The 16239-nt window shown below is 39.5% G+C and overlaps 1 protein-coding gene across 1 annotated transcript in view; it reads right to left on the bottom strand.

The window, feature by feature from the left end:
- Window positions 1–1229: 1229 nt before the first annotated feature.
- Window positions 1230–16239, bottom strand: part of tgfb2 (transforming growth factor, beta 2) — a 70992-nt gene continuing 55982 nt past the window's right edge. The window contains exons 2-7 of the mRNA XM_028580823.1: window positions 15350–15513; window positions 10478–10610; window positions 10280–10390; window positions 6456–6630; window positions 3315–3468; window positions 1230–3095 (exon numbers count right to left, since the gene is read on the bottom strand). Coding sequence (XP_028436624.1) covers window positions 2937–3095; window positions 3315–3468; window positions 6456–6630; window positions 10280–10390; window positions 10478–10610; window positions 15350–15513 — 896 coding nt within the window. The 3' untranslated portion in view covers window positions 1230–2936. The remainder of the gene's footprint in view (window positions 3096–3314; window positions 3469–6455; window positions 6631–10279; window positions 10391–10477; window positions 10611–15349; window positions 15514–16239) is intronic.

Below are 16239 nucleotides of genomic sequence, written 5' to 3'. Positions count from 1 at the left end.
TCCGCTAAGTGAGAAGAAGAAACTTTATTATTCTTCATATAAAATCATACAGTTCAATGTAGTGAAATTAAATCTCTGCATTTAACCTATCCAAAGTATTAGAGGCAGTGGACAGCTACATACAGCATCCGGAGAGCAACTTGGGGTTTAGTGTCTTGCTCAGGGACACTTTGACATGTGGCCGGAGGAGCCTAGGATTGAACCGCCAATCTTGTGGTTAAGGGGTGACCTACTCTACCTCTGATTCACAGTCATCCCCTGTGTATTTCACCGTGTGTTTCTGATCACGATTCTGGGTATACTAACATTACACTCAAACTCTTCTTCATTTTCCTGGAGTCAACAAACATGAGCCGATATCCTGCAGGAAAAGGGCCACTCTGCCATTGCAGAACCCTAATAACGTTTTATAATAACTGCTGTAGTTATGTTAAAGCAAGCAACTAATATGCCTGTTTGGAAATTAATACCTCCGCTGAGTGTGTTTCTGGCCACAAGTAGCTGCAACTTGGTGTGTTCTTCAGGGGCGGATTAGTGATTTGGGGGCTGCAGTTAAATGCTGTCTTGCTTTACTTTCACCCTTTCTCTAACTGGGAATGTTGATAATGGCAATGGTAGAAAAGTACTCAAAGGCTAATATTAAATCTGTTAATACTGCACAGTAAAAGTCCTGAATTCAAATACAGAGGGATTCGAAGGAGCTTTCCAACTTTACCAATGCTACCTTTAAGGCATTTCACTGGATTCATCATGCAGTTGCTGCTTGGCATAAACCAGTTTTTCACATCATGAACTGGATCCCATGTTATTTAAAGGGGTGGTTCAGAATTTTGGACATAGGACCTAATTTCCAAGTTAGCCAGCGTACAGTACACCCAAGGCAAATAAATTATAATGCCAGACTATCAATGTAAATGTCTGTTGATAAAATAATGTTAGAAATAAAACTACCCTTGCATCTCAATGACCGCATTACATTTTGAGGGACTAGTTTCTTAGCAGCAGCAGAATTTTACTTAGCTCCGGTTAGTAGTACTAAGCCAAAAAGTAAACAGAGAAGCGCACTCCAGTCGGGAGACCCTACCCAAGTGGCAAATGTGTAGTGATCATTTTAGACCAGATGACTTGAAAAACCCTCGCGGCACCTTCCGGCTTATGGAGCGACCTTTTCGGCCGCCTCCCTGCGTCCTTTCCCCGAGAAAATAACGTGACATTTACACGTAAAAAACGTCTCCGTGAACACGTATCAATAGATTAAGAATAACGTGGACATTTACAAGAACTTCCGTGAGACCGGGTTGCAATTATCAATAAGTAGTTTAAGTAGCTAAGTACATAACAGTTACAATCTGTAAAACGGGACTTAGCAGTTGTGGTTCTATATAGCATTATTATCGAAAGTAGTAAAGTTAGAACATTAGATACTTTATTATTCCGTAGGAAATTCAGGCAAGCCTGATAGCTGTTAGCCTGTCAAGCACATGTTGCTATCGACACAGATAATTTAGCGAGAGGTTGACGTCATTGAACATATCCCTCCACTTCATATTGCAGCTCTTTCTGTCGTGCCCTGGAGGATATGTCTGCTGCATTACTCCAAAACCAATCAGTTATACCAACAGGTATGGAGATAACACAGCCATGGCGATGTGTCTGGTTCTCCATTGTTTGATGGGCGTAGTAACAATAACTAGGGGGCGTGGCTTTTGCGAACGGTCAATTGCTGACAGAAACGTCATGAGAGCTCGGACAGTTTACATGCAAATTGCTAGCCCGTGTGCTTTCATGTACCAGTTATGTTATGTAGCCTGGCAGAGTGAAATTATTGGAGCTCACAGCGGCAAGTAAATAAACTTGCGTGATTGTCAAGTCATGTAAACCGGCTTTCTAGGTAGCCTAGGTAATATCACTCCGCCGCTGCTGTAGCCTATGCTACCAACTACAGGGAACAAAGTATAACTATTGCAATGCGATGCAAGGGTAGTTTTAATTCTAACATTATTCTATCAACAGACATTTACATCGATTGCCTGGTGTTATAATTTATTTGCCTCGGGTGTACTGTGGAGTGTGTAAGACTGCTTTTAATGGCAGGCTAGCATATGCCGTTGACTTGTGCTAGCCTAGCACCAGCGAACTCTGCAACTGGAAGGACTGGATGAAAAGTGTTAAACGGTCTCCACTGATAAATAACACACTGGCTGACTTGGAAATGAGGTCCTATGTCTAAAATTCTGAACCACCCCTTTAATATGGTTTATAAACTGTTGCCAGGAGCAAAATATCTAAATATTTCACTTAAAGACAGCAGTGATGAAAATCTCAAACCCTCTACTGCTGGTTTTCAGCTGCACATAAAGCTATTAAATGTGAGGGCATTCTTATGTCTTGCTGTCTTGGTTTGCTTGGCTACATAATAACAATGTCATTCAGACTTGTGTAGCACCAAATAAATACACTGGCACTCCTCTTGGGGAAGGTTGAATAGGTGAAAAAAAGCTGCATGTTGGACAGTCAACAGCTCCTAATGCTTGGAAAGCAACATATTACACAACAAACTAAAGACTCTTATGTTCTCCATGACATTCTCTGTACAGAAGCCCCAGTCTGCTTATGATTAGGCAGTGTCAACCTATGTAATGCAACACTGTAACTATGGTACTCAGCATTGGTATCAAAGTCAACTTTCTGGTATCATGACGACACTGTTCTATATGTTGTGTATGCATTGAATCTGTACCTCCATTCTCCAGCACACCACCCCAAAGTGCCGGTGTGAAAACACTGCTGTGAGTATAATGTAATGTAAGAGAAAATACAGTTGTGTGTGTGTGTGTGTGTGTGTGTGTGTGTGTGTGTGTGTTTTGTGTGTGTGTGTGTGTGTCTATGTTTGTGTGAAGGAAGGAGAGTGTGTTTGTGCTGGTTTGTAAGCGCTTTTAGCTGCACTTGCAGGACTTGACCTTCATGTTGGAGAGCTGCTCTATTTTTGGGGTCTTTCCAATGTAGTAGAGGATGGTGAGGGGCTCCAAGTCCTGAGAGACGCAGCAGGGCGATGCAGATGCTTCAGGGTTAATGGTGTTGTACAGGCCTAACACCTAAAACACAAGAATTAGAGCTATTCCATGAAGAAAATATGACCTTAAGTAAAGTAGAACAAAACATTAATGTTCAAGTTACTGACCTTACCAACTCTGATCCCACACATTTTTTAACCTTTGACCTTTCCCTCAAATTTTGCGAAGTTATGAGAAATTCTTTCTATTTTAAGAATTTCCCAATTAGGGATCAATAAAGTACAATTATCTATACAGTACCTTGGAATGCTGGGTGTCGGCGCTCCATAGATATGGACAGGCCCCGGCACAGAAGTTGGCCTCATAGCCCTTGGGCTCGTGGATCCACCTCCAGCCCAGGTCCTTCTTAAAATCAATGTAGAGTGACCGTAAGCAGCAGTTGTCCTGAACGTTCCTACAAAGAGATGAATAGGAGAGGTGAATCATGTTGCAGTAGTCTGACTTTGGTGTACACAGTTCATTATAGATATTGATAAATATAAATAAATAATATTTAAGTATATCTATTATTTAGTTTTTATTAGATAGTATAGATAAACAGGAAGAGGGGGGGAGAAGAAGAGGGGATTCGAAACCATTTGAAACCAGGCTGCTGCCAAGAACTTAACATACATGGGGCACACGCCCTACCAGGTAAGCTAGCAGCATTGTATATCCAATGCTGTCCAAAGTGCTCCAAAATCCAAACCCCAAGTTTATTGGGTACACAGGAAACCAAATGTTAAGTAGATTTGATGAAGGGCTCATGAGATATTTCAAACCCTCCTTCTGTTGCTGTCTTGGAAAAGTAGGAAGAAGCTTAAAGTCCTCTCCCAAAAACTCAAGACAAGATAAATTACAGAAACCTTAATCTCACGGAAGATCACTGAATGTTATTCACCCAACTAAAAAATGCAAACAACAGATAGATGTAAGACATTTATTAGGGCCCGAGCGCCGACTACGTCACCAAATTACCAAATTACATTGGTGCCTTTACATATGCACCATGCATCAATAAAATCAATATAAATGGGAAGTTAGGGATAGGGTTTATACTTAAGACCATGTGGCTCACACATTGCCATATTTCTTGATGTTCGACGCATTGCGATATTTGCTGATGTTTGCTGTTGAGCTTTAGGTTACACACTCTTGTCAGGAAGGCTTGGACCCCGTCATAACTGCTTGCAGTTCTAATTAGGGCCAGAGCACCAAAGGCGGTTGTTTGACGTAGACTCTTGTGTGAGGTATCATTGAACTCAGCAGAGTTCCTTTTTCATTGGTGACGGTTTGTAGTATCCGACCGCAGGGAGTGGCGTCCGCCAGTAACCCCAGTGCACACAGAGGTGCGAGGGCCCGTCAAACGCTGCTTGCAGCTTTAATTCTTATTTTTATTTTGATAAATGAATCGCCTTTTTGAGGGCCTAAACATACTGAAAAACTCACAAAAATTGGCAGCTGCATTTGGCCTGGTGAAAATGTACTTTTTAAAAGGGTTTTGTGACTAAGTGCACAAAAATGGCCCGCCAGCGCCCCCTAACAGGTTTCAAAGTTGAAGCCCCCTCCTTTAAAGGAACATGCCGACTTATTGGGAAGTTAGCTTATTCACTGTAACCCCCAGAGTAAGACAAGTCCATACATACCCTTCTCATCTCCGTGTGTGCTGTAACGCTGCCTGACAGTTCCAGAATTAGCTTAGCCCAGCACAGATCCTGCAAGTAACTGGTTCCAACTAGCCTACTGCTCCGAATTGTGACAAAATAATACCAACATGTTCCTATTTACATGTTGTGATTTGTATAGTCACAGCGTGTACAAAAAACAACGTAACATGAGACACAGCCATCTTCTAACAGTAAACAAACCGGGAACTATATTCTCAGACAGGCTTGCTGCGAGCATATCACTCCGCCCAAGTACTATATTCTTCCGCCTGAGAATATAGTTCCCGGTTTGTTTACAGTTAGAAGACGGCTGTGTCTCATGTTAGGTTGTTTTTGGTACACGCTGTGACTCTATAAATCACAACATGTAAATAGGAACATGTTGGCGTTATTGTGTCACTTATTCGGAGCAGTAGGATTGCTGGAACCATTCACCTGCATGTTCTGTGCTGGCCTGATGCCGCTGGAGCCGTCAGACAGCATTACAGCACACACGGAGATGAGAAGGATATGTATCGACTTGTCTAACTCTGGGGGTTACGGTGAATAAGCTAAATTCCCAATAAGTCGGCGTGTTCCTTTAACTTTCACGTAGAGTAACGAAAATTGGTACACATATGTATCATGTTGTGACAAACAAAGCCTCGTGGACCCACTCCCTATACCCAACAGGAAGTCCGACATCAAGTTATTAAAAGCAAGACTTTTCGTTATAGGGCCTGGCTGTGGCGGGGCCGCTATTTTGTGTGTTATGCCATCGAAACAGGAATTGGGTGTAACTCAAGTGTACATTGTTACATTGTTAGGCAAAGCGAAATTGGCCCCAAAGCCTGACCTTAATTCTAGACTTGAGCTTGCTCTACTGGCAGAGATAAACATGGAAAAACTGTCTCAAAACAGTCCACACAAATTGGAGGTTTACAAATATATTTCCATTAAAAAATATTAAGTTGATTTACAAATGCTGAAATACGAGTTAGAGACACAGATACACATTGATACAAATCGCTTTGCATTCATATGTGTATTGTGTTTCAAAAGTCAAAAATCAGAGGCACAGATACGACACAGATTTACAGATACAAATATCTCTGCATTTATTTGTGTGTTTCACGAGTTGCAAATTCATATGATTGTTTTAGCACAAGTTTTGACACAACAAAAGGGCACAGTCTATCTGTGTCTATAGGCATAAATCTCTCTATGGAAAGCTATAGTGATGAAATTCCTCTGTGTTAGCAGCTCATTAACACCAGCACCAAGCTATAACCACCAAGTCCGATGCCCAAGAGTGTCTGTATCCTTTTGTTATCACTAATATATATACATCTCTCAAAAATATCTTCATGCTGCCACCCATTGTGTATTGTGCTTCACGAGTTGCAAATTCGTATGACCATTTGAAGCGCCACACAAAGCAATTGACCTCAATTCAATGCAAAAAAAGCACTATCCAAACAATTTAAACAAACTTTTGCCATGAAGTAAAGCTCATAATAATTGTCGCTGGATTATCTGTCCATACAGTTTATGTGCAAATGATGTGACATGAGAGCATTTGGCTGCTTATCAATACATAAAAAACACCACTCTCAGCACAGAATACTTTGATTTCACCATGATTCCTGATACCTGATACAGATTTCAGGTCACTGTATAAGGAAAACTCACAGAGGGGAGAATCTCAACAGATGTGTGTGTAATGAGACTAAGAGTGTGAATTCCAGGTTAGTACTTGGAGCAGTAGGCTGTGTCCAGCGCTCTCTTGGATCGTTGGTTTGTGTGCTGGGACTGGGACTCCAGCCGGTATGAAGGCAGCAGCATGAGAAGTAGGTGTGGAGCCTGAGTGCTGTGTCGCCGATTCTTAAACGCCTTCAGGTCAACACCATGGACGAAGCTGTCATCAATACCTGGAAACATAAAAGAGATCAATAAGCTGCATACTACTGTATGTGAATTCTTTTGTTAATTAACAGGTCAAAACATAAGATTTAAACTACCAGTAATCACATTTATCAAAGTAAAGAGGTAAAAGACTAAAGGCATTATTTTTGCTTTAAAGGAAGTGCTTGTCAGAACTTCAAAAAGTGACTTCCCCCACACCTCAAGATTTGAACGAAACAGTAACAGTGTTAAAAGATTGTTTGTAGCATTGACATTTAGCCTGCTGGTCGGATAGCAATTAGCCCATTAGCTCGGTCTTAGCCTCCCAAATAGCATCGTGGACTGCTAGGTTGACGCACACAGTTTGCCTGTTGATGTTTTTCATGCTATATGTGAGTTAAAAGAAAGAACTAGTGCTGGTCCAGATGGTTTAAAAGCCACATTTTTAAAACTTGCTGCAAATGTAATAATGTGTCATCTTGCAGATCTATTTAATATGTCTCTGTCTAACTGCATAATTCCCTCCATATGAAAATGTCTTAATAAGCAGTCTTAATAACTGTGTATGTTGGGAAAGGCAACAGAGTTGATATTTCAGCTCATCAAAAAGTGTGCGTGGCCAGGCTTATTAGAGGCGTGTACAGTTGGCGAGCAGAGTAGCCACTCTTTAGTACGATCGCAGACAGACTTGTAGGATTGAAAAAATAACCACTGATGTTAGTGGATAATTTAGTTGGCAGGTAGCGTGACTGTGAATGGTTGTCATTAAAAGGGACCGCACAAAGTGTTGGAGCTAATGTGGATTTATTGTTCTCTGACAGATATATAGGTAACGTTAGAACTGTTAAATTTGGCTACTGCAGACCCAGGCCTTGTGTGAAATTTTCAGATTTTTGTGACGGGGTGGTCGCAGAAATGGTTGTTGTAAGGCAGTGTTTTTGATTGTCGGTCAGTGTGTAAGCCTGTAAATTTGTGATGAGGCCAATAGATATTGTGCCTGTCGTGTTTTATTACTTTGGGGAGAACAACCTCTTGAGCTTCTGGATCTGTTGGATCTGTTAGGTAATGTAGAGCGAACAGCTTCGCAAAATAAACTTTCCTCAATAAAAAGTTAAGAGATGGTCAATACAATACTTATTTTATTCATGATTTGACAGACAACACGAACAGCCAGTGATAATGAAAATAGCACTATGCTGAACCAATCATGTGGCTGGAATAGCGTTACAGCGACTTCAAGCTTTTTCATGTTTTTCATGCTATATGTGAGTTAAAAGAAAGAACTAGTGCTGGTCCAGATGGTTTAGAAGCCACATTTTTAAAACTTGCTGCAAATGTAATAATGTGTCCTCTTGCAGATCTATTTAATATGTCTCTGTCTAACTGCATAATTCCCTCCATGTGAAAATGTACCAGACCTTGTTGCGCAACGTATCTGTATACCCCTGGCTGGCCAAGTGAGCTTGCGTCCTTACTTGGTCGGAAGGGACCTCTGGCCCTTCCCCTATGCCCTATCCCTTGATCAAGATGAGTATTGGGACAGCACTAGCTCTCACGTGAACGCGCACAACAAGGGTTAACACAAAGGGTTAGGGATAAGGGGAGGATTGGGATTCAGCCTTATCCCTCTTTTAAAAAATGGAGACCTGTCTGATGTGAATAATTATTGACCTATTTCTATAGCTAAAATCTTGAGAAACTTATTTTTAATCAATTATCACATTACAACAATCAGCTCAATATATTATCTCCATCTATCAGGTTTTAGACCAAATTTCTCTACCACCATTGCTCTTCTAAAACTCACGAATGATTTGTTCTCATCCTTTGATAAAAGCCAACTCACTAAGGCTTTTGATATGGTCAATCACAACAACTCATTCTAGATAGGCAGTACTCAATTGGTTTAAATCAAAATGCTCTCCTCTGGTTTAATGCCTATCTTCACAATAGACACCAGCGTGTTGTTTATCAAGGTTTTCAGTCTATGCAATTGTCACCTTGGAACCCCTCATTTTTTCTATTTTTATTAATGACTTACCTCAAATATGCTTTAGCTGTCATGTTTATCTTTATGCTGATGATACTGTTATTTGCAGTTCTAACTCTGATTTATTACAAATCCAGAACTACTTGCAGTTTGACTTTCATTTGGTTCAAAACTGGTTTCATAACAATATACTCTCATTGAAGAATTGTTTTTAATTCACTATATAGATTGATTTTAGGTGTCCATAGAAACCTCACCATTGTTTTATTTATGAATCACTGGCTAAAAGCTATATCTAGAAGGCAATTTCACTGGGTTCAGTTTATCTTTAAATGTATTTATTTCAACTGTCCTTCCTGCTTGAAACTGTTTTTGGTTACATGTAGATCTTCATATCTACTCAGACATATGCAATATCCCTTTTTCTTTGCCCCCTGAATTCTCAAAGAAGTTGGACGCAGATCATTCAATTATAAATTTCCTTGCACACCTGGATAGCTCAGTTGGTAGAGAGGGCGCCCATATGTAGAGGTTTACTCCTCAACAGAGTGGGCCTGTGTTCAACTCTTACCTGCAGCCCTTTGCTGCATGTCATTCCCTCTCTCTCTCCCCTTTAATTTATTCAGCTGTCCTGTCAATAAAGGCCTAAAAATGCCCAAAATATTAAACTTAAAAAAATAAAATAAAAAACTATGAAGCTCCTTCTGATCGCAATCTTCCTGTGTCACTGAGATCTATTACTACATACAGTCTCTTCAGGACATCTTTATTTTCTCATCTTAAAACAAACTGTTTCTAATTGTGTATACTTAAGACTTTTCTGTTAATTTGTTATGAAGACAAACTGCTTCAATTGTTCCTTATTCTTATGGAATTGATTTATTATCCAGGTTATTATTGTATTTAATTTCTATTTTGTGTAACAGCTGGGGGTGTGGGTGAGAGAGGCTGAGCAATTTGTCTGTATCTGTGTATTTATAGTGTATGTTTGTTATGTAACACTGTTCTATTTGTATGTGTTTATAGGACCCCCTCGAAAATGAGATACTACATCTCAAGGGGCTATCCTTTTAATAAATTCAAAATTCAAATTCAATTATTAAGTAAAAGTTTTCAAATGTAAAAATCAGAGTAAACAGGAAAAGGTGAACATGGCTATTAGCTACAATCTATGGCTACGATCCTGACTGCGTGGACAAGCAGGACCATTTCTATGTCCATTTCCATTTCTACATCAGAGGGTGCAATGAGGCAAGCATGGAGAAATTAAACACCGGCTGCGACTTCTCTGCTCGGCATCCTGCAGTGTGCAGAAGTCGGATATCGATCTGATCTCCATTTGTTTTTAGCAAGATGTTGGGCCCTGCGGTGTCCTTTCGCTAAGACTTAACGTCAGCTTTATCCTGGAGTGCCAACGGTGCTATTCGACCAGGTGACTCTTTTTCTGTGTTTCTGATGGCCACATTCTGCTTTATGATGCACAAGTTTATGATGGGACAACATTTCCCTGGAATTGTACCTCATACAATTTTATGTGAGAAACAAAACTGATTGACTGATGATATTACGAGATGAACTAACACATTGTTGGTATTGGTGTTTTCATGGGATTAGTTGACAATAATACAATAATAAATAATAAGACATCCTTGTATATTCTTTTAAAAAATTCTGAATCCAATAACCTGCAAACCGTGCCTCCAGCTCCTCACTCTTGTTGGGAATAATGTAGTTATTTGATGGTACAAACGTGCAGCACGGGCAGTGCAGGCTGATCTTGAATCCACTGTTTCTGTCTGTGAAGAAACAAAAGTCACAACAAGGGGAAACATGCAATAAATGATGATGAACGTGCTACAGTGATGGTAGGAATGTGCACTCACCTCTGTGGTTCAGCCATTCACTCACTGCCTCTGTCACATCAAAGGACAGCCACTCTCCCTCTGTTCGCATTTGTACCACTTTGCTGTCTATATATCGCTGTGTTGGGGACGTCGGGTCTCTGTGTCCTAAAATCTATTTACAAAACAGAGGCATGAAAGGTCAAAGTTGTGAAACAGAAATTTTGTTTTCAGAGCTATTTATTTAAAATGCTTAAGTTTTATTTGTATTGACAGTTGAGAATGCTGCCACAGAGTCAAGCACCAAAAAACCTCACTAAGATGCTTGCAGTAGTCACAGTGGCTAAAGAGAAATACCCAAAGTTCTATGCAACACAATCTTGTCAAACAAGTTCTCCGACCTTGAGAACATAATGGATAACATGTGATTGCATTCCAGGATGACCCTTGAGAGTGTTTTCTGATCTGCCAGCTCTGTGATTAAGGTTTTTGTACCACATTTCATTGGTATACATCTCATAGTTGTGGACATGTCTGTCTAGACCAAAGGGGTGTACTTCAGAAGGCCCTTGTTACTCACAAAGGTTTTATTGGAACTACTAAGCTATAACGTTATTTGTCATCCTAACTTCACCACAGCCATGTTCACTGACTATGGTCCGTGTGTGTGTGTCTCTGTGTGTGTCTGTGTGGACCGCAGACATCCGGTTCAGAATGCCGGCAATCTTCCAAAATGCAAAGTTTGTCTCCAAATAAATTTTGCTTAAAGGTGCTGTAAGTAGGATTGTGAAGATCCAGGAAGTAGCCAAAAAATTTCACTCTTAAAACAGCCTAATTAAGCCTAAAAGTGTATCTTGTGCAGAACATCTCATATGTAGAAGATGTCAGTGTCTCTGTGTCCCAAACGGCACTAGCAGATGCCCGCTCACTAAGAGCCTGGGTCTGTCCAACGTTTCCAAGTTTTTCCTCACCACTGTTGCACTCAATGCTTGCTCTTGGAGGAATTGTTGGAATTGTTGGGTCTTTGTGAATTATAGAGTGTGGTCTAGACCTACTCTATCTGTAAAGTGTCTTGGGATAGTTCTTGTTATGATTTGATACTATAAATAAAATTGAATTGAATTAGATATTAATGATGGAAAACACACACACACACACACACACACACACACACACACACACACACACACACACACACACACACACACACACACACACACACACACCTATTGTACTGTTTAAGCCACTCTTTGTTGAATTTGACGTGTTTACCGTCCATAAAATTGTCTTTTTCATAGGATAAATGTAACATGATGATGTCAGTTTAAAAAAATGTTTGCGCTTACAAAATAAAAATAAAATTTCGCAAGAGAGAAAGAGAGAGAGGTGGATGCACTCAGAGCAGACTGTTTACAGCAAGTCTGTACAGGGATATAAATTGTAAAAATCATATCCCAAATATGATCAAAAACGTTGTAAGTCTAATAACCGGAATTCATGTCCATGTAAACACACATGATTCAAACAACATGGTAGCTCCATCTGTGGGTTCAATGATAGCAGCGTCCATAACTATCAGCAGTTTATTCCCGGATCGGAAGCTTTTTAATCCATCATGGAATTACTTGGAATTGTCTTTGCAAAAATAAATAAATAACTATGAATCCAAAAATCAACTCACATAATCTCCGCTTTGCCTTGGCGACCTTTCACTCATGCTCCCACTGATTTTTTTTAGCTTTGTAGCAAACAGCTGGAGCTTAATAACAAGTGCTTTGATGCCTTTGTAGCCCTTCCAGAAGTTTAGTAATAAAAAAACAATGTATTCAGGTTAGCTGGTGCCATCTTGGATTTGACGCCTAGACTGACAGCTGTGTAGACTAATCACATGAAATATTTCAGGATCAATTTTGCTTGGCGAATAAAGAGCCCATACAGGAGGGCTTTATTTTGTGTGTGTGTGTGTGTGTGTGTGTGTGTGTGTGTGTGTGTGTGTGTTTGTGTGTGTGTGTGTGTGTATTGGTAGAGGCCTGGTAGATAGATAAAGAGATGCCAGAATGAAGCCTGGAGGTTGAAATGCGTGAGATTTGGCCTACTGATGTCTAATAGCAGACAGAAAATGCATTGAAGATGACACAACTAACTTTTTGGATAAAATCATATGAACTTTTTACGGGAAAAAAAATTCAAAATAGTTTCATATTTTTGTTAGTTACAGAGTTTATTTTATTCTCCCCTGATTGACAAGACTTTGGATAACAATTTTCAAATTAGTAAGTAAGTAAGTAAAGTTTATTTCTATAGCACATAATTATTATTGTTCTCTGTGTGATTTCAATACATTTCTGTGAGATTCCATTTCCATTTAGTCTTTTCTTTTGTCTTTATCCTCATCTATCAATTTATACATAATGTATACACATACATATCCTGATAGCCCAGGTTGTCCTGAAAGAAATGGTCTCTATAACTTGATTGTTATACAAGCATTATTAGACAAGGAGACCAGGCGAACCAAAGATAGGAAAAAATGGCTTAGACCTCATTAATAATTGATGACTTATGGGTGAAATAATGTATAATAAATGAGGAAATATAGCAGAGAGCAGAGCATAGCTGTTGTCAGCTGCTGCATTTATGCATTATTATCATAAGATCAAGAAAAAAATGTATGCACAGGGCGTACAGGATTGCTGTGCACTGTGCAATGTCGTATTGTTCCAGATAATATCAGGGTATAATATGAAACAAATCATATCATAAAGAGGCAATATTCAAACTTTTTGACGAATTGCCTGTACATTTGCCTATTTTGTCATATTATCAACAATATAATCGCAGATATACCCTGAAATATTGTGATTTATTTTAGGGCCATATCGCCCACCCCTTCTATACACATTAGTTATGTCAGACCAGTGACACTTACCATGATGAGGCAGAAGAGTTTCAGAGCCAAAATGAATAGACCATGTAAACACAACTAAAGTTTAAAGTGTAGTTGGAAAAACTGTTCAGTAAATAAAGTACCTGCAGCTACTAGGAGAACTATACTGTGTCCATGTTTTAAAGCCTAACTTGGATCTTTTTACTTGACACGTTTTTTTCTTGTCAGACAAGTATTGCCATATATATGCTTTGAAATGAAAAATTATATATATATATATACAAATTGAATATTAACAATGAGCAAATGTCATCTTTTAAAAGGTCACATTATATGCTAATAGGTTCACTAGAACATGTTTAGAAAACACTTTTATTTTTCTCTTACTGTCTGTCTGAATAAAACCTGTATTCACCCTTTGTCTGAAATGCGTATACTGTCCATCTCTTTCAGTTGGACATGGAAATAAATTTTTACAATATGGGAATATAATTATGACTTTAAAGTGTCAATCTTGATGATTTTCATTTAAATAAATGTCTCTTAAGTCACATTACATTATTACAGAATGAAGTAACACACTGGTGATTGAGCATATGGCCCACTGACGAAGGTATTGCAATATTTACATATTTTCCGTTTCTGTGGCGTTAAAAAATGCCGTATTAAGTTACTGCTAATTGCAAATCGAACATTTCCTACTGGTGCGGCTTCACATTAAAACAGAGATGCATCAAATCAGGGATTCGGCCGAATATTGGGCTTTTTGATGGGGCTCAGTTTCTGCTGAACCTTAGAATTATTTTCCACCAAACCGAACCCTACGCTTGCACTATGCGCAGGAGCACAACTACCCAGTGTCAGAGGGGTATCCGGCAAAAAAAAAGTGTGCCGGACATCATCATGTATGGGCTTTAAATTATAAAGGTTTATTTTAAAGTATATCAGCGACATTAACGGTTGCCCAGTTGCTCTTGGCAACCAAATTGTGACAATTGGCAAGCTAATAATCACCCCTGGTTAATGTGATTTGAGCGGTGAGTGGCTTTCCATCTTTGTCTGCACTATTTTTCCCCCTAAAAGGACACAGTGAATAGGTTGGTCAACAGAACTTCAAACCATACTGGACATTTAGTTTTGTGTGGTCTAACTAATAGAACTCCTGCCTGATGTCATCACTGGTTTAATCGCTACGTGATGCCATCGCCGACCTCATGTCTGTCTCATTCACTCCTTGCCTGTGTTCTTCTCCACTAAGACATATAGTCAAACAACATTATAATAGATTTTTCATTAGTTGTTCCAGATTAATAATATTAAGAAATAAATCTGTGGTATCAAGTGGCTCCCCCTACACTTCCACCTAATGTTAGACCTACCTGTTGCCTTCCCCTGTCTTTCCTGATCCACCATCCTCACACCTGAATGAAATGAACTCACTGTTAAATACAGCCGCCTAAATTCAATTCTTAAATCAGCCTAGTGATGGCATCAGATAAGACAACTATTATGCAGTAAGGTTGTGCTACTGATGAAATTACATTCACATTTTGTATTTAAAAATATATATATATATATATATATATATATATATATAAGACAAGGGTAATTTTTGACAGCTGATCAGTTTGAAATATTGCAGGGACTTATGGAACAAGAAGGAGCAGCCACAGTGAGCTGTAAGATGAGCAGCTGCAGGCGACAGGAGGCTCCAACGTCTCATTGAGGTAACCATCTACTTTCACTTTCACTGTTCACAGACTCATGCCGTGCGCAGCATGAAATCAGATCATGGTTGCTCACAAAATTATGTAAAAAGGCCAATTATTGCCTGACTTCTGTATTAAAAGAACAATAATTTGTTTTGGTCGAAAGTATTCCTCGACCTGTGGTATTAACCAAATTAGCTGTTACCTCTAGTACATAGGGTGTCGCCAAATAAACAAGGCCACAAACTTTAAGGATTTCCACTTTAAAGTAAGCGTAAAGTCAGCTCCTGATGTCAGCCCAGAGGAAAGTGTGTGTACCTGGTAGAGTTCGATGCGCTGCTCAGACACTCGGGCCCCATGGTTTTGGAGACGGAAGATTCTGAGCTCCGCCTTCACCAGGTTGGAGGCGTTCTTTTCCATGGAAGACACATCAAACGTCAGCCGCCTGAAGTAAGGATTGAAGTGTGTAGGAGATATAACATCTACAAAAAAGGTGAGAGAATGGTTGATTTAGGATATGTGTGTGTTTGGCAGACAAAGAGAGGAGAGACTGATGTGAGACTGGTTAATGTGTTTAACTTGACATTGAGGCATTTATTTAATGCTCTTATCTAGAGTGATCTACACTGAAATGGGGATACATTATTTGATCAAAATAACAGTAAGGAAAGATGTGGACCTCACACCTGTGCCAATATATAATCTGTGTTACGTCGCTTGGTCATTGGCTCTCAGAGTCACATACTGATACAAAGTCTGGCACGTGGGACTGCTGGGATTGGTTGAAGTCGCGGGAAACTCCGGTTATTGGTCAAATGTAGGGAAAAGTTACGTTGATTGGTTAAAAATGCGAGTCGCACCAAAATCACGGTGATTGGTTGAATTTGCGTGAATTGTTACGATCGCGACATCGCGAAATCCTGGAGGGACTGATTAGTCCAGGCGTATTACCAAAAAATATGGGTCAACCAGTGATGTGCGGTCAGGGAAGGCAGAGTAGACAGCGCGTCACCAAAGCTAAAAAGAAGTGTTAAGATTACCGTATTTTTCGGACTATAAATCGCTCCGGAGTATAAATTGCATCAGTCTAAAAATGCGTCATTAAGAGAAAAAAAACATATATAAGTTGCACCGGACTATAAGTCGCATTTATTTAGATTATAAATACAAGAGTTATTCAACTACACAATAGCACACAGAACAATACG

The sequence above is a fragment of the Perca flavescens genome, chromosome 6, assembly GCF_004354835.1.
Source record: "Perca flavescens isolate YP-PL-M2 chromosome 6, PFLA_1.0, whole genome shotgun sequence".
Lineage (NCBI taxonomy): Eukaryota > Metazoa > Chordata > Actinopteri > Perciformes > Percidae > Perca > Perca flavescens.
The sequence above is the reverse complement of the archived record's forward strand: the minus strand, read 5'-3'. Positions and strand labels throughout refer to the sequence as shown.